We start from the raw sequence: 24,273 nt of genomic DNA, 5'->3' as shown, positions 1-24,273 counted from the left end.
AGAATTTTATGTAACTACCCTAAAACTTGGCGATGAAAAGTATATTTGAAACGAAAATAGTTTACTACAAAAAAAAAAAAAAAAAAAAAAAAAAAAGAACATGTAACTACTACTTTTGTAAAATTTACATGCAAATGTAAACTGGAGAATCATTTTCTTGAATTGCTAAATAAACAACAACAATCCGAATGAACTCAACTGCTAAAAATGAAAGACTTCCCAACTAAAGTAGAAAGGACAATCTTTCATAGACCCGAGTGCTGCCTTATTTTCCTCCTCAACAAAAACACAGAATAATCAACCATATAGTCTACTGTTCAAAAGCTTGAGGTCGAGTAGTTTTTGAAAGTAGTCTCTTATATGCTCACACAGTAAAATGCTGAAGAATTATTATAATAACTGTTTTCTATGTAATATCTTTTAAAATGTAATTTATTCCTGTGATCAAAGCTGAATTTTCAGCATCATTACTCCAGTCTTCAGTGTCACATGAATCCTTCAGAAATCATTCTAATATGAGCACAAATCATCATTGATGAAGGGAAACATTTATTATTAATGTTAAAAACAGTTGTGCGGCTTAATATTTTTGTGGAAACCTTGACCATTTTCTTTGATGAATAGAAAGTTCAAAAGAACAGCATTTATTTGAAATACAAATCTTTTGTAACATAAATGTGTTTACTTTTAGTAAATTTAATGCATCCTTGCTGAATAAAAATTTAATTTTAAAAAGTAAAAAAATCTTTCTTATCCCAAACTTTTGAACAGTACTGTATATCAGTTATCTCACATGTTTGTGACACTAACCGTCCTTTACTGCGGCCGGGGGAGCTGGGGTTGGAGTTGCTGCTGGCGTTGCTGATGGTCTCCATGCGTGAGAGTTTGGTCTGCAGTTTTCCTGTGGCGGACAGGGGTTTGTTCACGGCGCCCAGCACATTTGCTGCCTTAGGCTGCAAAGAGAATCAGGCAGTCAATCTCACAGTCCTATTGGACTGAAGAAGGTTAAAAGCACAGAATAAAAGGCAAATATGTACCTTTCCTGGGGTGAAGAACGACTTCATCTCGGGAGGCAGATAGTTTTTCGTGTTACTGAAATTCTGAAAGGCAGCAAGAACATTGAAAGATAAAGCCATCGAGTGGGAGAAAAATCAATTTGAACAGACGTTATTTTGAAATTCAGATTTAACCTGCAAACCGATTTAAAGTTTGTACCAGCAGCAGGGCTTCCACACCTGCTGACCAATAAACTTCTATGACTTCTGACTAGATAAATGTGTTAAATGTATTTTATTTTATTTTTGAGATTACACTACAGATATACACTACAGAAATTTCAATTACTCTTTAAGATTTCATAAATTTCTGACTTTTCCAGAGAAATGTAGTACATAAATAAAGAGCTGCTGTTTATGGGAGATATGGGTTCAAATCCAGTCACAATCCCATACTAGCTCTCTCATCCTCTTTCCTGTCCCTTTTTCAGCAAAAAAATTCCTGTAGTCCCCCCCCCCAAAATCCCTGATATTTCGAAAACTGTAAGTCCTGCAGCAGTTAAGCACCTTGTCAGGTTGTGTGAAGTAGCGTGCAGGCAGTACAGGATCTTTAGGCGACTCTAGACTGTATGTGGTGCTCTTGGAGATGACGATGTTCATGGCTACATCGCACACCGTGTACAGTTTCTAAAGAGGAGAGAGAGAAGTAAGAACTGAGAACAGTGTAAATAAATACATTTATATAGGCGTGGGCGATATACCGGTAGACAAAACCAGTAGAAATGTGTCAACCAGTAGAGATTTTAGACTATCGTCTCAATGCTGCCATGCTGCAGAGTCATGAAAGAATCATTTGCATGTGTCTTTAAGAATTGCTGTTTAAGAGCAAGTGATTTTAAACCATTGAAGCACAATAAGCAGCGAAAGAGAACTAATTTCAGTATATGCGCGCACTGTCTGAGAGACACATGAAGTCACTGCTCACAGAGCACGAGTACTAAACTGAGTTCTTTTTGCTGCCTTATTGGGCTTGAACATTCAAATTGGTGAGAGGAATTATGAAATATCATTGGTATGAAAAATTCTGATTTCATAAAAACCTTATTTAAATCAAAAATAACTATATAGTGATATATATCATTATTGTGAAATAAATTACTTATATCATGATAAGATTTGTCATATCGCCCACCCTGACATTTATAAATAACCATGTTTACAGAGTACAAAGATGCTAAATATTGTCTTACAAAAATGTCAATGGATACTACCAGAAGTCAACAGCAAGTACAAGGTATTGTAAATTAAAAACAAGGTTCCAACAATTTTTTTAACAATGCATGTAAATGACTTCCAGTCCTTTATGTTTACCTTTCAAAAGTTTGGGGTCAGTTTTAAAATGTTTTTGAAAGAAGGCTGTAATTATTTCAAAAATACAGTAAAAAGAGTAATATTGTGAAATATTTTATATTCTAATATATTTTAAAATGTCATTGAAAATGTAATTTATTCTTGTGATGTCAAAGCTGAATTTTCAGCATCACTCCAGTATTCAGTATCACATGATCCTTCAGAAATCATTCTAATATGCTGATTTGCTGCTCAAACAGTTGTGCTGCTTAATATTTTTTTGTGGAAAACTAAACATCTTTTTCCAAGAATCTTTGATGAATAGAAAGTTCAAAAGAAATTGATAAATTTAATGCATCCTTGACCAAAAATAAATAAATATATATATATATATATATATAAAAAAAATGTATGCATGTTTTCCAATCGTTAATTGATTCATTTAGATGACTATTCTCAGTGTAGAAATGCCTATAATAAACTTTTAAATAGACAGATTAATGTCTTAGGAAAATATTCATAACTGTTAGACATTTACATGTTTTGTTAGTACTTCATGAATGGCCAGTTCTGAAAATCATTTACATTTAAAATTCCTTTATATTTCCAAGGAATTTCCAAGGTTTTCAATGTTAGAACAACTTTTGAATAGCCATATGAGAAAAGCACAGCATCCCTGTAACAAGACGGACCTCATTGATCTTGGCATCGTCCGGACACTGTCCATCTTTTGTCTGTTTTATGTTTTCCACCATTTTCCGGATAAACGCATGGCTGTTGTTTTCATTTTTGGCCATTAGGATTTCCAAAACAAACCATAAAGCCCTGAAGGAAAGGGGAAGATATGAGAGAGAGAGGAAGGGAGAGAGAAACATCATTTTCAAGATTAAAGGCAGATGGCAGCTCTGGAACACCATTTATCAGTGTTTTCGGCAGCCAGCCAAACATCTAACAAACTGCAGTGTTTATGAAAATTTGAAGGGCAACATATTGGTAAAGAATATCTCATCCAAATTATGCATATGACATTATCAGAGCATGAAATAACAACCTAATGAAGAGATAAACATTCTCAGATTAAAGACGGAAGAGAAGCTGATGGAGCTCGTGTGGACTCACTCTTTGATGTCTTTGAGCTGCTCAATGTCCTGGACTTTCACATAGTCTGGGTCGTGGACCAAAAGGTGAATTGCATATGGCACCACATACTCCGGCAGGAGTGATATCAGCTTCTCTGCAGCACACACACATTATGATAATGTGAGTGTTATAAAATCCTGGGCACTTTCCAGGGCCCACAATATTTTACAATAGCATGGGTTTGTACTGTGGTTCATAAATATGAATTACAATTGGAAAAGGTTCATATTCTCCAAGGGTCTGAAACTAACAAATCAAAAAATGCTGACGTGCAATGAATTAATTCCAAAAGCAACAGAAGAAACCAATGCAAAGGACCGACAAATTCACCTGACAGGACAGACCTAACAACAGCATCTTCTGCATAATGACCCTGATGAACAGTTCAGCTGAGCATCTAAACATTTCACTGTGCTGAAAGCATGAATATTAACTAATAAAGATCATTAGCACAATTTAATAGGGAATTTGATTCTGCTTCTGATTCCTGAATGATTCTTTAGTATTTAAAAGAACCTTCACCATTCATATCTTAACAAACCGATTTATTCATTGTAATTCTTTTTGGAAGGTGGATCAACCCCCCCCAAAAAAGCAATTTTTACATTAATAATTAACAAATGATGTTGCTGAAGAGATTAAGGTGCAATAAGAATCATTTTGGAATGGCATTGTGACTACCTGTATCAAATCTAAATGAATCGTGAGGTGCCTAAAGATTTCCATCCCTATAATGCAGTAGTGGCTTGAGTTTGATGAGAATGAATCTTTTTGTACTGATTCATTTAAAGTCAATACAACTCAACTGAAAACATGGTAATAAACAGCACACTTCAATCAAAAACTGCTTACTACTACTACTACTACTACTACTACAACAAAAAAAAAAAAAAAAAAAAAAAAAAAAAGTAAAAATTATTTTGAAAATCATTTTGGAGTCCGATTGTGACTCTAAAATCAAATAGAAATGCAGGTATAGCTCAAGCTGGGCAGCAATTAATCTTTTTGTACAGATTCATTAAAAGAACCAACTCGGAAGAGTCATTTGTTCAAAAAACTGACTGATCAGTGGTGCTGCATGTTTGTTATTGCATGTAACATAACAAAGATGCGTTGTCAACTCCCATCAACATTATAGAAAACATTTACTCATAGTATCTCTGTATTTAAAAAAAAAAACAAAAACAAAAAAAAAAAATCTAAATAAACCAAATAAGTGATACTGAATAAGAGCTGTTTTTTGATTCTAGCCCTTGCCTTTAGAGCAAGATTTAGACAAACTCTCCTTACCACTGACTGCTGCATGCTGTTTCAGGTATTCCCTGCGCAAGTTGATGTTTTTGACCAGGCACTGACGGGCATGCGCCCTGCGCTCCTTCACCGGGTCTTTGGCACACAACGTGAACACGGCCAGGTACTCCAGTGGCAGACGCAATCTGCACAGACCTTTGTGCAGCTTCTGGGCGAAGGCCTGACGCACCTGGTAGCACTCGTCCTGAAAAAGACAAGAGGACTCATTAGTTCCTAATGAGTCATTTAGCTGATGCTTTTGATCAACGGTTTACAAAACACTCCAGGAACAATAACCCTGGAGTGACCTAAGGTTAAGTGCCGCCATCAGGTTTTCGCAACGCTGTCCATTCCTGCGTGGTTTGAACCTACAACGTTTTTGTTTCCTGTACAGATCAACGCGAAATCAAAATGGACCCCATTTAATTTCTTAATGCACATATTTAGACTTACTGTGAAAGACAGATCTGTTTCTTCCTCTGAAACCACTTTATTTTTCTTCTGATGTCACTTTTTGGCTGTCAGTTAAAATTATCCAACAGCCTGCACAGCCTGATTAAGCATTGGTTTTGCAAACATACATTTGGTCTGGCTTCATTTTAATTTGAAAAGCCCACTTTCAACAATCCAGTTAATTCCCACCCTATTTTTAATTTTTTTTTCTTTTCAAGAGATTTAATTAAGGGCACTGAAGCGGACTTCTGATTTTAACAATCGGTTTGCAGCCAACAGTTAAGTGAGGATTCCTCAAAGATATGCTGGTCATAATGTGAACATCAGATAAGACTTCAAAGCGTGACAGGTGATGGAATATAGCGAATCGAGCCTGGTAGTCAGAGCAAACCATTAAAACAATGTTATGATCTTTTTTTTTTTTTTACATTAAGATTATAGATAATTCCATCAGGCCAATATGCAGTCAGATAAAGAGCCGGTGATGGGTCTTACGTTGATGACGAGGGCGCAGAGCTGGTACTGCTCCAGGGTGATGATCTCATGATAGCACGGCTCCTGAGCAAGACGAAGAATCGCACAGCCGGCTGCCAGCCGCAGACGAGACATGTCCGGCTTCCTGCACACCCACACACAGAAAGTCAGCACATAAAATCACTCCCATATCACAACATACAAATAAAAGCATCAGTAATGTTTTAGCATGTACGCCATCACTTTCCAGCAAAAGTCATATACACCAAGGGTGGCTTGAGGGTGAGTAAATCATGGGATAATTTTCATTTTTGGGTGAACTAACCCTTCAATACTTTTATTCAGAAAGAATGTATTCAATTGACCGTTCACAAATACCCGCCCTCTTTAGTTACTGTTGCTATGTCCGACAAGCCATGTCATTCTCACGCCACACATCATGTTCTCACACAGTTAAAAATATACATCGCGGATCAAAGAGGACACTGACAACACGTCGACAGACAAGACAGAGCAGGTTACTTTTGATATGAAAGTATCAAATTTCAAAATTTTGTAATTTTTAAAGAAGTTTAAACAATAACCGTTTTGTGGCTCTTTAATGTGTCGTGACAGATCACTGTAGCGCCTCAGTTCAAGCGGCTCATGAACCGATCATCTCTTCCTACTAGTTAATTTATAGCATCAAAAAAACATGAATGAACATCAGAAGGTATGTTGTTTCAACCGCGGAAAGACGTCAGTACACACCATTTTTCAAGTTCAAGTCCACCGACGTTAATCTACTAAATCCCCTGACTGCTTTGGCGGACATAACGGTGGATTCGGTTATGATTGGTTAGATCGCCCATCAAACTCCCGGCGAAGGGTCAATTGATCAAAAGTGACAGTAAAGAAACTTATAAATGTACAAAATGTTTCTATTTCAAACAAATGCTGTTTTTCTATTCACTAAATAATGCTGAAAAATGTATAATAGTTTGCATAAAAACATTTTTCAACACTGATAAAAGTTTCTTGAGCCCAAAATCAGCACATTCGAATGATTACAGTTATGTTACATTCTAATAATTTCACAATATTACTGTATTTTGATCAAATAAATGCAGCCTTGGTGACCACAAGATGATCTTGCGGATATTTACAAACTTTTAAACGGTAGTATTTATTTGTCTGATTAAGCATTGTTTTTGAGGGCTCTTAAAATCATGGAATTGACCTCAAATTTTTTATGTTTGTTTATTTTTATTATTTTTTTTTACACCACAGCTCACAATAGTCACTACTGAAGGATTTGGAACTATGCATTTAGGGCATGTGTGTCTGACTCAAAGTGCCACTCACCCCATCTTGCCCTGCTCCGTCAGATCGCCATCGCTGCTCAGGATAGCCGTCAGCATTCTCAGAGTGGAGTTGCCAGATTTACTCTGGTTGTTCTTCACACCGAGCAGCCACCTGACCATCAGTTTCAGACCCTGAATCTGAAATACACAGAGACAGAGGAACATTGAACTCATACCTTACTCGCTAGCGTCATCACCTGTGACTGTAAGTTCAGGTATCATTTATTTATAAAGAGAAAAAAAAAAATTAACAGAAGAAAAGAACCTGTCTAGCCATATCGGTTGGGAATCAATGCAATACAGGCTGAGATGTGAATCACTCTGGTACTTTCTTCAATAAATGGAATAATAAATGGCAAAAGACAAATCTTAGCTGAAGTTGTCATTTATTTACGGAGCGTCTCACCTTAGCCAATGTTTCAGGAGAGACTTCATCATCTGGGACCCACAGCTTGGTGGTTTTCTTGCCAGGAATCTTTGCAGCAAACAGAAAATCTAGATCAGTATCAGATGCCTCAAAAACCCAAGAGAGAGGAGAATCCTTTATTGCTTGGTCTGAAAGTTTGTTAACAAGGTTACAACTAAAAATAAGCACATTTCTTGTAATAGAGGCGAGGAGACAAATGATGTGTCATACGTCTATGTGTATTAAAGCACAAAACTTGATTTAAAACCACTGCAAAATGAAATAAAACTGTGCCCACAAGGTCAATCAAATGAGATCAGTAAACGGGATCTCATCTGTTTGATACGTTCTGAACTTTCTCAGCCATTTACCCTCATAATTATACTGGGCTGATTTAAGCCTTAAGCAAGCACATCCCCATAAAATCACATTAATTCAATAAGTCTAAATTAGTTCATGCTACAGGCAAATAAACAACACATGCATATTTAATGCTGTTCTCTCGACCAGCTACGATATTCATTATCAGCAGGGCTGTCACGATCACGAAACTTTGGCTGATGATTAATGGTTATACTAATAATGGTGATTTAATGTCTAATGTTTGTGTTATATAAGAACAAAGTCATTATTTGTATTGTACTTCCTTTGAGGCTTTATGGACAAATATTAACATTTAATCATTTTTAAATTATATTTTAAATAATATTTTAATCAAATTAATGTTCTATTTATTATTTTTGGCATTAAGATATTGGCATGTATTGTTAATAACTGAAATATTTTACACGTGAACAGTAACAAAATATATTTAAATAAAAGTACACAAACTATATTAAAAATGTTTATAAGATAGATATATATATATATATATATATATTATACACACACACACACACACACACAATGCTAGGGCTGTACGATTTATCGCAATTAAACAGCACACGATTTGGCAAAGGCTGCGGTTATTTAATGCACAGCTTGTCAGAGCTGTACGGCTCTGTTATCAGTAGTAAATGCTTCTCCATCTGAGAGCCAGAGGGCGCTCTTGCACAGAAACTCAAAATATGCCCTGCCGCAGAAGAAGATAACACACATCACAGCGCTGTAGCTGAATAAACAGAAGATTTAAATGCTTTGATTGATTAAACATGACTAATAAACACACGACTGCCTTATTCTGTGTAAGAAGCCAATTCATCTCACAGAAGGACGCTCAACTGTCATTATGAAGTGAGTTTGGAGTAAAAACGTTATTAAATGTTGTCTTTTGTTGGACAAGATGTTAATAAACGCTTTTCATGTCTGGAAAGATGTTTGACGCGTGTTGCTTTTTCAAATGCAACATTATAAGCGATTCAAACTCGCAGTGCTTTCAGATGGATTAGCATTTGGAGCCATACTTCAATGATAAGCTTTATTAAAAAATAAATAAATAAATAAAATAATAAATCGTAGCCTTTCAATGTTATTTTTCGTATCGTGCAATAAATCGTGCAGCCATATTTATTATTGGCATTATGATATTGGAATATATTGTTATTAATATTGGAATATTATACATTGCAAGTCCAAAATATATTTACTACAATTTATTTGCTTATTTAAATATAATTTATTAACTTTTTATTTCTATTTACTTTTTATTTCTATTATATATATATATATATATATATATATATATTTTTTTTTTTTATTTTTTTTTTTTTAGGGGTGGGACGGTTCAGATTTCAAAAGCTATTCAGTCAAGAGTGATTTCTTCGTCTTTTGTCGTTTGATTAACATTAAAACAGAGAGCAGGAATATTAGACTGCTGTCCCTTTAAGACATAATTCAAAGATCCAGTACACTGATACTGACACACATGCGTTGTCTGTCTCGTTTTTCTCCTAAGACATAATCTACTATGTTTGTTAGGATACTCGCTAAGATGGGCATGTTGACATAATTTTTGTGTGAATTTGTCCATTTAGGTGCAAGACTTGAAAGAGAATTTGCACGAGAGTATTTGCGCGCTGTAACGCGGCTCTCTATGTACGCGCTTCGGATGAGTACACACAAATCTCCTCACAGCACGTGCGAGTTCTTTCGCGTCCTACAGATGAATGTTTAAATTGGCAAGGTTTAAATGAGTTTAGTTTAAACACAGATAGCGACATGAGATGTTCAGGTCTCGCCTGCGCTCGTGTTGCGCCCTATCAACACCCGGGTGATGACAGCGTAAATGACTGGTCATAGAGCATTCGGCACGTCATTGAACATTTGTTTACAACGAGTGACTGTTTTGTCAATTTTTATCATCGCTGTTGTAATGTATTGGGAAACCAGAATGCATCGACTAAAACAGACATTAGCCGAATCTGTTTTGCACGTTGTTTTCAACAAACCATATTATAGATGCATCGTCAGATTTGGGATGAACCACAGTGCAAGCACATGCCGACCATGGGTGGAGAACCGAACGGTTCGATTTTTTTTACAGCGAACTGTCCCACCCCTAATATATATATATATATATATATATATATATTTTTTTTTTTTTTTCTATTATATATATGGCCAAAAATACACAAAAGTTTATTAAAAGAAAGAAAGAAAGAATTTACCCGGTCGTTCATTAGCAGGTCTTTAACGATGAAATTGGCCACTAAAGATTTGAGCGGAGCTGCAAACTGTTCTGGGGCCAGCATAGCCAGGTGTCCCAGCGTCGTTAAAGGGGTGATGAGCTGTTCCATGTTGTCTGTGTCTAGACTCTTATGCAGAGGCTGTGGTAGATAGAAAGCAATTGGTTAGCATGTCAGGCATCCAGGGAAAAGTTTAAAGTAAATGTGTGAAGGTCTCGGTTATGTTAGCCGAAAAGGAAAGTCATTTCAGAGAAACAGCAAAATTACAAAAACATTATTCCAGATATTTTTTAAGACACTAATCTTACCTCAAATATCTGTGCAAAGTGTGTGTCTCTGTTGGTGAACATGGCATGGATACAGTGGATGGCATATTTGGCCTGGCGAGGAGGACCCTTCTTTGCTTTCTGCTGCAGTACTGGTAACAGGATTCTAGGGGGCAAAAAGAAGTAAAACAGGCAAAGTGAACAGCACCGTCCACTTTATGGATGACTGTACAGCACAGAGCATCTCAGAAATCACAAAAATAAATAACAGTCTTCAATAAACGTAAGCATGTTTAAAACATCTGAATTGGTGGAACAAATCAAGCAGCATCGCTCTTCTAGAACAAACCCAGACGCGCTCTTCTGAACAGACCAGTCCATGAGACAAACTTACGATTTGATGTGTGGGAAGCTCTCCTCCAGTTTGCTGCCAGTGTTTTTGAAGATCTGCAGTGCGGCCTCTGCAACCTTCTCATCGTCCATCCTCAGGCAGCCCAGCAAAGACTCGAAGGTCTCGGCAGAGTGGAACGACACAGGGTGGGTGAAGGACAGGACCTGAGAGGCGTAAAGACACTTCAGTACAGCTATGAACACATACCAACAAACTTATAATAAAAAGGTTACATTCTATTAAATATGTATATTAAAGGCTTAGTGATATTGTCCGCTGGCATTTTATTGGGCAAATAAGATTCGAGTCTCTGATTTAAAATGCAGTAGTAAAAATGCTATAGTATTGGCAAGTTTAACTCATTGCCATGCAACTGTGCTAACTGTTTCAATGAACCGATTCAAAACTTGATTCACCCATTTATGTATTGTTACCACCAGATGTTTTTGTTTATTCATAGTTTCATTTCTGTCCTAATAGGATTTAACACCAGCACAGATAGGGATAGGGGTAGGGGTGTGTTTTCAGGAAGGTCCGTTTTATGCGCAAATTACTCTGAATTTACTCACATACTTGTGAAAGTTTCATGAATGAAGCCTAATAAGTGCAACCATAATCAAAGTACTCTCTCAATATTCAAAGTGCAAACAGAGACCAAAACAGACCAGAGCTAAGAGGTAGTTACAACTACACAGGGCAGCCTAAAAGAGGTCTGATATTGGGAGACAGGCTATTGTATGTAGCCTAATTTGAGCGAATCAGGGAGCTCGCGTTTTACTTTCGCTTTCAAATTCGCGATCACACATACTCTGTGTAAGGGAGCGGCGGTGCTAAGCACACATTCTACAAGATAAGACATTTATCAGACACTTTAGGCTCTGTTGCACAACGAATCCTCCGCCATGGTCTTGTCAGTCATCTCGCCTTACTCTCGTCACGTGATCAGTGAACTGTGATTCCTGCTGCACTGTGTGTGACTCTGCAGCTTGTGCTGAATGAGCAAAGCAGACTTTTACAATTACGGTGGCATATTCTATGCTAAGTTCACCCTCACGCTCCATCATGGTGAGATCGTGAGACAGCTTTTCACCTCAATGAGAAATCTTGTCACATTTTAATATCAAGAGATCTCATGGCATGGGATCTCGTCACACCCCTAGTAACGGGTCTAGAGGTTTATTTACCTTCAGCAGCTCCAGGCCGGCTCTGATCGCTTGCTCGGTCGGGACTCCCTCATCTTCATCATCAGCAGTTCCTTCTATTGATTTGTTTACCTGTTTGATAAGTGCACTGCAGAAAGAGAGGAAGCAGAGAGACTGTGAGCAAATGATGGTACATTTATTACCGGTATTTAAAAGTCTTAATGTACCTGATAGATTCTGTGTCGATATGAACGGGTGCTATCCGCTCCAATAAAAACTTCACCATCTCTAGGAAAGGGTTGCTGGGCTGTTTAGGGCTGCCCAGTTTTTTGGTGATTTCTTTCTGTGGAGTGTAAACACAGCCACAAACTGAGACAACTTAAAATACAAAAGGTTAAAAACAGGATTTTTTTATATTGGAAGAAAATACATAGTGTAATGAAAGATCTTCTTGGACTAAACTTTGATATGACCCCAGCTTTGTATTTATTGAATTTTAATGTGAACAGTCTGTTTAAAAAAGATGCAATACAGTTATTCATTGTCCTGGTATATTTAGCTAAGAAATGCATTCTGTTACTTTGGTCTGCATCACAGGTTCCTTCTTTTAAAATGTGGATATCACAGATTGCTGCATGGTTGCCACTTGAAAAGCTCACCCACGATAAACATCAAAAATCTGACAAATTCTGGCTGATATTGTCTCCCTTTTGGGAATATATAAAAGAGCTCTCTTGTTAAAAGCAGTTCTGTATGTTCATCTTCCTTTAATTTCCTTTTATTTCCTATGTAAAGACTGCTCTAAAATGCTGTGACCTTTTTGTTTCTTGTCGTGTTTACATTTGTATACATACTTTTTTAACTTGTGATTACATCTACTTGTTCTTTACTTTTATTAAATTTTTTACTTCTTGTTTCTTGGTTTCGTACAATCTGTAACATGAATATATGTTGTGATACTGTTAATGTTATGTTGATAATGTGGGCAATTTTGTGTGATTTTTCTTCGAGGTGAAGCAATACGGTTCTTACCACGCAGACCTCAGCCTGCTTACACGAGCAGGATGGGCTCACGAGAGTCTCCAGCTGCTTTCTGATCTTCTCGTCCTCCTCTAGAACCTGAGCGAGCTTCTTCACAAAGTCCTGCGTCTTGCCCGGGTCTGGCAGGTTTCCTTTAACACAGAGATGGAGAGATGTTTCTCCCTCAGTGAATGTTGTTTTTTTTTTTTTTTTTTTTTTTTACACAAAAAGCTAATTGTATTTGACAGGAGATTAATTTAACAGAACTGCAGAGAACAAACACGACTTACTTGTGATAACCATGACCTTTGAGAACACGGCCTTGTTGTAAGAGTCAGACTAGGGGATTAAAGAAAAAAACTATTCAAGAATGTTCCAAAAGAAGTACAACATAATATAGAGAAATCAGAAAAGCTATAACCAAAATGAAACAACTATGAGAGGAAAAACCAACTTTTGGCTGTTTTACAAGATCCAGAAGATCTTTGACATGGTGTCTCAGCATGTTCTGACACTTCCACATTTCATTCAGAGCTCTAAAAGAAAGATGGACCACAACAACCACAATCAACATTCCATGTCTGCAATTACATCTTTATAGGTCCAATAAACTCTTTTCAGACCCACAATCACCTTATAAAACCATTTTTTTCATTAAAAACATGAAACAATTTTACTTCCATAACATGAAATTTGTAAATGGAACAATATTTAACAGAATGGGACTTTTTTTGGTTACAGGTTGCATGATTCAAAATCAGCTACTCAATTTCTGCACAAGCAGACGTTTTAGATGAATAAAACAAGAATTACTGCACCTACTTGACAGCATTTCCATCCAATGTGGCGTACAAGTAATACAGACACTTCATTCGCTCTGTAGTCTCTAGATTGTGAGGCACAAGATATTGGGCGAAGATCCTCTCCACAAGCAACCTAGTGGAAAAATCAAATGTGATTTGATATTTTTTATTTAATTTACATTTCTTTTAAAATTGCACATTATTTTCTTTGACATTGTTACCCAAATTTAAATGAGCTTAGACAGCATTCAAGTGAGCTCAAATCTCACACTGATGACCCAATCATAGCATGAAATTGCATTTGCACACAGTTGTCATCACATGCTTTAATAATGCAATAACATTATAAACCAACTCATCAGTGAGGAGTTCTAATGGATAATCTGAACAAGCTGCATGCAACACACCATGAAGGCTTGCAAATGAAAAGTACTTTGGTTGCAGAGCACAAAAACACCAACAAGGTCAGAAATGATTACAAGGCGGGATACCGATTCATGTTTCAAACAATGACCGCAAATTAACTCGGCATGTGTATTTAAATTTGAAGTGAAAGAGGTTGTGAGCCAAACTGCAACCATCTCTGCAGTTTATCCTTTGGCTCCATTCTGGGTTCAGTGCGAAGAGAATCTATGGTCACTAGGGATGCTCCGATCAGGATTTTTGCAGCTGATCCCTACTACAGATTTCATGTCATCAAGATCGGCCGATACAGTTCATCCAATCTTTATATAAGTGATATATAAGCTCTCTGACTGTCACCGTTAACCCCTTACAACGCCCTGAAGGCATTTTTAATGATTTCATGTCTAAGTGGCATATTTAAAAGTAAAGGCTTATAACTTTTATTCAGCAAAAACATGTTAAATTGAAATTAGTTACAAAAAAAATTATTTCAAATAAATGCTGTTCTTTTGACCTTTCTATTCATCAAAGAATCCTGAGAAAAAAAAAAAAAAAAAAAAAAAAAAAAAAAGTTTCTACAAAAATATTAAGCAGCACAACTTTTTTTCAACATTGATAATAATAAGGGGGGGGGGGGGGGGGGGGGATCGATTCACCTAATTATCACAAATCATATTTTTTTTTTTTTTATGATTTAAGAATTAGATTTTTTTTAAAAAAAAATTCCAAAACTGATATTAATTCTTATTAAATTGCTTTATTTAACCCTTAATTGTCCCTTAAGCAGAGTTACGTTTTAGTCCCTTGGGGTCAGGTAGAGCGATTGCATAAAGAAATATACATTTTTTTATATGATAAACTGTATATAATTTTTTTATTTTTTATTTATTTACTTTTCAACTATGCATTTATGCTGTGTTTTTGTGGACATTTGGTAGTTTTTTACCTATTTACTGCACAATTACTAAACTACACCATTAATTGGCTTATGAAAAATTGATTTTTAATGAAAAAAAAAAAAAAATCACTTTCATGATGATCTTAATTAAATCTAAATTGTATTTGGACATTGCTCTATGCATTAGGGATAGAATACAGCCATCTACAGGTTTGTGGATAAACTTTAGGAATTATAGTTAAAGACGAAAGTGCAATGACCACATATATCCAGTAGAGGTCGATAGGGACTCATTTAGTTTTCACTTCATTTTTCTTGATGCTTCAACTTCTCACAATTTTATGATATATATTTTGTGAATATATATTTAAACATTTTAAAATACATTCAAAATCTGAATTTTTGTATTTATTTTTGCTGTTGTCTGATATATTTTTCATTGTTTGCGTTTGCAAAATATTATACATAAATTTGCATAAATGTTACAAGTCACTACTAAAAGACATGACTGTAATCACATACTATTTCAGAAAATTATTTATCACAAATGATTAATTTTTTTAGAACAAGAGATGAATTTTAAAAAGTAAATAAAACCAACATAATACAAAACAAAACAAAAGCACCAATAAACAGTAATGCAAAAGGTTAGCTGCCTTTCATCTTTCTTTTATCTGCCCTTTTCCCTCTCTTTCTGTGTGTTTGCGTGTGTGTGTGTGTGTGCACGTGTGCGAATGTGTGTGTGCATGTACGAATGTGTGCGTGTGCGAATGTGTCCGTGTGCGTGTGTGGAGTGTTACATCTACCCCTTCACACTGTTGTGCATTTGTCTGATTTTATTTGCCAAAATCTAAAAAATGCCCCAGACATCTGTGTGTGTGTGTGTGTGTGTGTCTGTGTCTGTGTGAGAGAGAGAGAGTAAACACGGAAGCGGTGCGCCTCACGTGGGCAGGGCTAATATGCTCCGAGAACAGACACTGCACTAGTGATATAAAACACAGGTCTGTTAAGAGCAATACTTTTAATAAAGTAGCCTAACATTTTTCTGACAAACAAATCACTCCCAAATCAGAAATTACTGACACAGTAAAGGGTAGGCAATTTAAATAAAAGAAGAACGAAAAATAAATGAACGAGCGGTAATAGATAAAGAACACGCCGTCCCAGTAAAATCTCACGCTTGAGTTTTAACAAGCTCCTATTTTTCGCAGTAGATTCATTTAGACCGATAATAATGGGTAAAAAGGCTAATATATTTAGTTTCTATGACAAAGCAGTGCAGCTTAACCCAAAACATGAGTTCATGCAGTTGTACACTTCAGACAGAGAATACTCCAGTTGCAGGGAACACATTAGTAGGCTAAGAAGCAAATATATTTAAGGACAAGGTTGGGTTCCTTAAACTGTCCATCATATTAAAAACGGCTAGGTTATACAAGATAATTGTAAAAAAAAAAAAAAAAAAAAAAAAAAAAAAAAAGTACTGTAGTACTAGAGTAAAGTAAAGAGTACTGCATTTCACCAAATTTTATAGTGTAAACATTCAAACACGAATGAGAACCGTTTCGCGAGGGGGAGGCCAGATGTGCAAAAAAAAAAAAAAACAAAAAAAAAAAAAAAAAACACAAAATTCGAATCCCAAAATCGAATACCAACCTACCAAACGAATATTTGAATATTCTGGTCCAACTCTAGTGTGTGTATGAGAGACCTTTATTTAAATGTAGAAATTCAGATTTATACTGGATTTTTTTTTTTTTTTTAAATAAATAAAAAATCTATTTTTAAACCTTTAACGGTAATTTTTTTTTTTTTTTTACACACCTTTAGAACAACCGAATCAAGCCCAGATTTTTTGTGTTTAGATAGAATATTTAGGAAAAGTCACAGAGTCTCATGCCCCTGAGATGAAGGGAACACTTTTTAAAAATGAAGGAATCTTTCAAGGGGGTCAGCTGGACCCCAAGGTCTGATTAAGGGTTAAGTCCTTGCTTACAGACGAGGCAGAGGAAAGTTACCCCTTATTTCAGCAGAGGGCGATATGTGTTGTATCTGTGAATATTACATGACATATCTCTTACCAGTGTACACGAGAAAAGCGAAAATGGCAGACAGAGAAACATTTACAGATATACGACCTGCACCATTATGTAAAAGTGTATCATTCAAATTTTCCCCATGATCTAGAGTTAAAAAAAGCAAACAAAATTGCAATACTTAGCAATATCGAATCGCAATACTTGTAGAATAGCAATTCTTAAAAATCGCAATACATATCGTATCGGCACCCAAGTATCGTGATAGTATAGAATCGCAAAAATCTTAACCCCATGTCTTCAAGGTAAAGTCAAGTAACTGGCATTAAGTATCTGAAATTTCTGTCATTAATTACTCACCCTCATGTCGTTCCAAACCCTTAACACCTTTGTTCATCTTTGGAACACAAACTAAGATATTTTTGATAAAAATCCGAGAGGTTCTTTATCCCCCATAGAAAGCAACGTAATTACCGTCATTCAATGTCCAGAGAAGTAGTAAAAACATTGTTAAAATAGTCAACGTGACTACAGTGGTTCAACCTTAAATGTTATGAAGCAACGGGAATACTTCTTGAGTGAAGAAACAAAACTAAAATAATGACTTTATTCAACAATCTCTTCTCTTGCCTGTCAATCTCCTACGCAGCTGACACAGTGCAACGCTTCCATGTTTACGTCTCAATGGCGCGTTAGTATTGGCCAATGCCGTTCACATGAGCACCACGATGCATGCGTGTGATGCTGACGCAGGAGCCGGGCAATACTGAGCCGGCGTTTGGACATAAACATGGATGCATTGAACTGCGACAACAAGGTAGGTGAATGACAGGCGTATTGCTTTTTACAGGGGATAAAAAAAAAACTTCCTGGATTTCATCAAAAATATCTTAATTTGTCTTCCGAAGATGAACGAAGGTCTTACAGGTTTGGAACGGCATGAGGGTGAATAGTTAATGACAAATTTCATTTTTGGGTGAACTAACCCTTTAAGTGCTGTACTGTAACAAAATTAACAATTTATACACATATATATATTTTATTTTTATATTTTTGGCCAGGCCAATAAAAATAGGCAGCATAATTAGCCAGCAGAAGAAAAAAAAAAAAAACTGCAAACCCTGATAATGTATTTACAACAGCGATTAAACCCACTTATATAAAGATATAATACATTACAAATGTGTAATGTGCAATTTGACAGCTTTATAATGCATTATATAAACAGGCACCAAGCAAAACGTTACTGAATCCGCGTTAGCAAACGTCTGTCTGGTGACATCACTGTTCTTTCTTTATGAGTGGCCCTGTCTTCAGGGAGCTCTGCAGAATCACTCAACACAGGTTCAGCTGAGGATTTTCACAGTTCTCTTGTTTTCTGGCAAAGCACAGAGGCTTTCAGAGGTCATTTATCTATGTTCTCAATTGAAAAACAAGCCCACTGGCTGTCAATACATCTAAAAGTCGCCTCAAGCCTTAAAAACATGACTGGATTTTTAATGTCAAGGAGGCGATGTGTCATGGCATCAGTACCATCGTAGAGCTTTCTCTGTAAACCGCACCATCTCAAACCCTCTGTCCAACAGTGGAAATTCCAACAGCTTGTGAACAACCTTATAAAATCCAATTACCTAACAGAGCTCCTTCATACAGGAGATTCAGTTTTATAACAAGCTCTTACAGTAGGCTTGCTGCAGTAGTGGGTGTTACACGGTGTTCGTTGTACACAGATTACACTGCCCCCACTGTCCTTTTGCTATTTTATAGCAAATAAAAACCAATTCGTTCAGTTGTACAATGGATGCTACAATTATAAACTGAAAACAGTGCAGCAGGAGTCAGACTTCACTTATCACATGACAAGAGTAAGGAGAGATGACTGACAGGACGATGGCGGAGGATTTGGTGTGCAACATATCCTGAGCGTCACTGACAAATGTCTTGTCTTGTAAAATGTGCAGACAGTACTGCCGCTCCCTATACACCTTTCGCTGCAAAGGTACTTCCAACTTTCTACTTTTAAGCAAAGAACGAAAAAGGACTTTGCCGTGAGTACATTAGGACCACAAATCACGTTCAGACTCTTGTACGTTACGTGTGCACGAGTACGAGCAATAAGTTGCTGGCTGCAGTTCACTTATCAGCAACTGGTGTCGCTAATAACAAGGGTTTCTGAATTCTACATATAGCCTCTTTAAGATTTAAGAACCAAACAAATTAAGACTTGATTGCCAAGTATTGAATGGAAGCAGCATTCACCACTGACATATATAAACTTACTTGAATTTAAAATACTCATACAAATATTAAGAGACCACCAGCTTATCTTTGCTCACCGGTCGTCGATGCTGTTCTGGTAGTAAATGTGGAGCAGTTTGTCTTTGATCCAGGAGATCTGCTTGGCTGCCTCTTTGCCGGCCTCCGCCTGTAAGGAGTACTTCTTATAGATCTGAGCCAGGCCCATCATAGCCTCCTTACGGACCCGCCACTGCAAGATATCACACAATGAGAAACTCTACTTTAGTGAGATTATTCTACTCTAGTGTGAGAATCATACCCTTAGAGCCAACAGCAATAAAAACGCCTTGGTCAGCAGCCCATTTAAGGCAGAATACATATTTCCCATAGTAAATAAAACATACAACACTACCATTCAAGAGTTTAGGGTCTGTAAAAAATTATGTTTTAAAAGAAGTCTCTTATGCTTACCAAGGCTGCATCAAAAAATACAGTAAAAACAGCAATATTGTGAACTATCAAAAAATTAAAATGTTTAAATGTTTAATTAATGTTAAAAAATTAAAAGAGTTTTCTATTTTGATATATTTTAAAATGTAATTTATTCCTGTGATGGCAAAGCTGATTTTTCAGCATCATTACTTCAGTCTTCAGTGTCACATGATCCTTCAGAAATCATTCTAATATGCTGATTTGGTGATCATTTACATCATCAAAAACTTTTACTGACCCCAAACTTTCGAACCATCTGGAATTCATAAAGCATCTCTAGCATGCCAATTATGATTACAAAATGTTGCCTTGGTAGACAGCTTACTACATTTTGGAACAGGTCTACAGTAAAACAAAAATAAATACATAAACAAACAGAAATCATATTTAATCTAGTCACATTTTGCCTCAGCATGAATATGTTAGAGAAATGACTGCTTTTGAGGTTTTACCAAGACATAAAAGTGACAAAACATCCATTTAGCCACAGCTGAAGCTGAAAAGCCCAATATTACTGTTCCTGCATAAAGCCACAGTTTATGTATGGCAAGCTACAGAAGTAAACGAGGTGTAATAGGATGTGATGGAGATACGCCTTGACTACTGCGGTGTCATTTGTCCAGGAACACAGAGGGCTCTTCAATTAAATTCCTCCCTGAAAGCATTTTGAAAAGTCTGAGGAATGGTTATATGTGAGTTATAGTCCAATTTATATCATTCGGTCCCCTCCAGCTCGGGTGGCTAAAGGAGACTGCTGATTAAATTATAGGGAGAAGAAATGGAGTGTGTCTGGAAAGAAACAAGAAGCTAATGTATTCCAGCTCGGCTCTGCCCTGAATGCAGTGATGTCAATGTCTCTGGTTCATTTGGGGTACTAATGGGAGAAAAGGCCCTCGGATATTATGCATGAAATAAAATGACTGCAGCACTAATAAAGAATGTTTAGGAGACAGCAAACAAACAAGCACAAAGACAGCCTGGCACTTACCCGCTTATCTAAAGTCCTCTCCCTCACAAAGTTCAGCAGGTGATCATTGACGAGAGAGAGGTCCTTTTTGGAAGCAGTCACAATGGACACAATGACGTCATGTCGAATTGCCTCCTCTGGGTCATGTGACCTTACTTTCAAATACTCTACAGAAGAAAAAATGACATGCACAATTTGGTTTAATGTGCATTTGCATAATTGTCCTTGCATTGTGTGATGCATTCAATATAATAAAATATATTTCAATACATTTAAGTGAAATTTAAAAGAAATTAAATGGAACAAATATACACACACTTATATATTTATTATAATGTATTAAAATATTTATTAAAATATATTTAAAAAACTCTAGATAGATAAAACTTTAAATAAAAATATGTTAAATATATTCAATATATTGTAAAATGACTGCAGTGGATTTTTTTTATTATATTTTAATTTATTTATTTTCTTTCTTTCTTTCGAACAACATGCACTGATGAATCATGCAAAATGTTTTATATTAAAGGGGTTCCATTTTGGATTCATGTTTGCTTTTATGCTCATTTGTGAAATAAAAGAAAAAGTGAAAGTTAGTTCAGGAACAGTTTGTACCAGTGAGATCTTTTGCCAGGTCTGGATGGTTCATCAAGCAATGGCTGGCAAACTTCACGCATTCCAGTCGAACAGGGACGTGGATGTCATTAAACCTAAGGAAACACAGATGGTAAAAATCGTTCAGCTTCGTCTTGCTGTTGAAATGTTTATCAGTTTGTGTAGAGAAAGAAGCAGGTAATTGGATGTGTGGTGCGTGAGCAGTACCTCCCAAGGTAGCACTGCCAGAGAGGTTTGTTCTGTGAAGCGAGCTCTGAATCCTTCGCACCAAACATCTTGGCCAGGAGCTTCACAACTTGCAGGCGTTCGTCGTTATCGTTGCTCTACAAAACACACATGAGGGTTTCCCGGTGATATAACTGCAGAAAGCGAGGCCCGTGGCCATTAATTAAAAAAAAAATGAATGAACCCATTTAGCCTTGTCGTCATTGTGCTTTGCATAAAAACAAAAGAATAAAGGCATTACGTCAAATACGGTACATGGAACAACAAGCTCCTAACAGACCGATAAAATTCATTCAAACGCTAATCACAAACTCAGCCTGCTTTTGTCAATGTATACAAGTTTAATAACATGGCCAACACAAAAGAAAGTAATCGCCTTTGCTAGTTTTTGAAAAATGCTGTGCTTTCAGGCCACGCTGGATTAAACCTCATGTGAAAGAAAATTAAAGAAAGGATCGTTGACTCGGCTGAAGCGTAATCATTTTCACGCAGCATGTCAGCATCTTTTCGCTCGGGAATGTCATATCCATTTATTAGATGTGGATTTTAATGATTAAAGGTTGTTGGTTTCTATTAACTTCCAGTTAACTCACAAACAACTGAGCAGAGTTTTCCCATTTGTGAGAATAACACACTTATTCTCAGGTTAGCCACTGAAGGCAGAAATTTTTTGCCAATTAAAACACTTCTCCATATGTCATCAGTTAATACACAAGGTTTTGAAAAATTTTTTTTTTTTTTTTTTTACTCCCACAGGCCACAAGAAAAGTCATAAACAAGGTACTGCTTCCATGGTGTTGTGAGATGTAAATCATGAGCTATCAAAGATGTCCAAAAGGCTCAATAAAGGTCTCATTACGGGGGTACCATGCATTCTTAGCAGCAGCCAAATATCCATCCAAAACTAGACCAATAACCAGCCCGACATTAGAAGGGGAAAGAAAGATTTAGTAGATTTTAGATTTAGTTCAACTTTGTCCTAATCTAACAAGACTGTCAATAAATAATAGGGGTGTAACGATACACTCATGTCACAATTCGATACCAATCGCGATACTGAACTCACAATATGATACTATCACGATATTTTAAGCCAAAATAAAGAAGAGATTTTTTATTATTATTATTATTATTATTATTATTACTACTTAAAGGGTTAGTTCACCCAAAAATGAAAATTATCTCATGATTTACTCACCCTCAAGCCATCCTAGGTGTATATGACTATCTTCTTTCAGACAATATATTTAAAAATATCCTTGCTCCCCCAAGCTTTATGATAGTTGTGAATGGGGGGACACATTTTGAAGCCCTCCCCAAAAATGCATCCATCCATAATAAAAGTAATACATACGGCTCTCCAGTGGGATAATAAAGGTCTTCTGAAGTGAAGCAATTGGTTTTTGTAAGAAAATTATCCACATTTAAAAAACTTTATTAACTATAATAATTAGCTTCCGACAGATGGCTGTACGCCTCAATTTCCGGTGGAAGAGCAACCTCTGACCCGACGCAATGACGAACGCGGAAGCGCAGAGGATAGAGCAAAACAAAACACTGGTCACGAATTAGAAGTCTAATACAAAAATTTTTAAAGAGAAATGTCAGAGGATTTTGATATAAGAGGAGCTTGAGTTTGTTGCCCAGCCATATCTGTTGTGCGGTTGTCCGAAGTATACTTTGGGCTTAACACAGACAAGCAGCGCACACACAGACTCTCCCGGTGCTCGCTATGTCCAACCTCTCCCGCCACTAATGCACTATACATATAAGTATGAACCATCTAAAACACTTTGAATAACAATCATACTACTAAAACTAAATGTAATATGGTGATTTAAATGATGTTTGTGCTTTCACTTTGAGGAGTTTATGCACTTCAGATGATCAATGCAATCTCATGGATCAATGTTCTAATCGCAAGAAAGCATGTCAAAATGACTATTGCCAAACTGGAAATGGTTATTCATTCAAAAATTTAAATTCTGCATTTACTCATTCTCATGTTGTTTTCGCGCATCACACAAGCATTTGAACGCCAGTGTTTACTACAGTATGTGTGTCTTTGTAAATCTGTTCATCACATAAAGCCATCGCGTCTACTCAGAAGACTTGGATTTGGATTAGATCACTCAATTGATTATTTTTTTACGATGCCTTTATGACATTTTTTGGATCTTTTAAGTTTTAGCGAACTTTTAATGGAGGGAGAGAAATCTCCCAGGTTTCATAAAAAATATCTTAATTTGTGTTTGGAAGTTGAATGAAAATCTTACAGGTTTGAAACGACATGAGGGTGAGTAAATGGCAGAATTTACATTTTTGGGTGAACTATACCTTTTAAATACAGTAAGATGAGCCTGGGATAAAATATCACAATATCTTGATATAACGATGTATCACTACACCCCTAATAAATTATATCCATGTTATGGTTTCAAATATTTGTCAGTTTTTAGTAGGGCTGCAACAACTATTCGATAAAATCAATAATAACCGATAATCGACAACGATTCTCATTATCGATTAGTTCACAGAAAATTTCTGCCAGTCGCGTCAAATTACAGCACTGAATAACACATTTCTATGGACATAAATACATATAAAAATAGTGGATGAAGCAGTGTGAGCTGCTGCAGGAAAGGTACGTGATCCAAGCTGCCCAAAACATGATAATTCTTTATTTTAATCCCTGTC

At 36.3% G+C, this 24,273-nt stretch overlaps 1 protein-coding gene across 2 annotated transcripts in view; it reads right to left on the bottom strand.

Moving 5' to 3' along the window:
* pds5b (PDS5 cohesin associated factor B) overlaps window positions 1–24,273 on the bottom strand; it is a 49,829-nt gene that overhangs the window by 7,339 nt on the left and 18,217 nt on the right. For both annotated transcript variants that reach the window (XM_051862222.1, XM_051862221.1), the window contains 22 exons: window positions 21,559–21,674; window positions 21,352–21,446; window positions 20,755–20,900; window positions 19,373–19,524; window positions 13,717–13,830; window positions 13,349–13,430; window positions 13,185–13,233; window positions 12,907–13,046; window positions 12,102–12,217; window positions 11,917–12,022; window positions 10,736–10,896; window positions 10,384–10,507; window positions 10,058–10,216; window positions 7,452–7,520; window positions 7,047–7,183; window positions 5,724–5,847; window positions 4,776–4,980; window positions 3,465–3,579; window positions 3,038–3,170; window positions 1,563–1,682; window positions 1,038–1,100; window positions 811–953 (listed from right to left, as the gene is read on the bottom strand). In XM_051862222.1, coding sequence (XP_051718182.1) covers window positions 811–953; window positions 1,038–1,100; window positions 1,563–1,682; window positions 3,038–3,170; window positions 3,465–3,579; window positions 4,776–4,980; window positions 5,724–5,847; window positions 7,047–7,183; window positions 7,452–7,520; window positions 10,058–10,216; window positions 10,384–10,507; window positions 10,736–10,896; window positions 11,917–12,022; window positions 12,102–12,217; window positions 12,907–13,046; window positions 13,185–13,233; window positions 13,349–13,430; window positions 13,717–13,830; window positions 19,373–19,524; window positions 20,755–20,900; window positions 21,352–21,446; window positions 21,559–21,674 — 2,669 coding nt within the window. The remainder of the gene's footprint in view (window positions 1–810; window positions 954–1,037; window positions 1,101–1,562; window positions 1,683–3,037; window positions 3,171–3,464; window positions 3,580–4,775; window positions 4,981–5,723; window positions 5,848–7,046; window positions 7,184–7,451; window positions 7,521–10,057; window positions 10,217–10,383; window positions 10,508–10,735; window positions 10,897–11,916; window positions 12,023–12,101; window positions 12,218–12,906; window positions 13,047–13,184; window positions 13,234–13,348; window positions 13,431–13,716; window positions 13,831–19,372; window positions 19,525–20,754; window positions 20,901–21,351; window positions 21,447–21,558; window positions 21,675–24,273) is intronic.

Source organism: Ctenopharyngodon idella, chromosome 15 (assembly GCF_019924925.1).
Source record: "Ctenopharyngodon idella isolate HZGC_01 chromosome 15, HZGC01, whole genome shotgun sequence".
Classification (NCBI taxonomy): Eukaryota; Metazoa; Chordata; class Actinopteri; order Cypriniformes; family Xenocyprididae; genus Ctenopharyngodon; species Ctenopharyngodon idella.
This window is presented reverse-complemented; position numbering and strand designations above follow the sequence as displayed.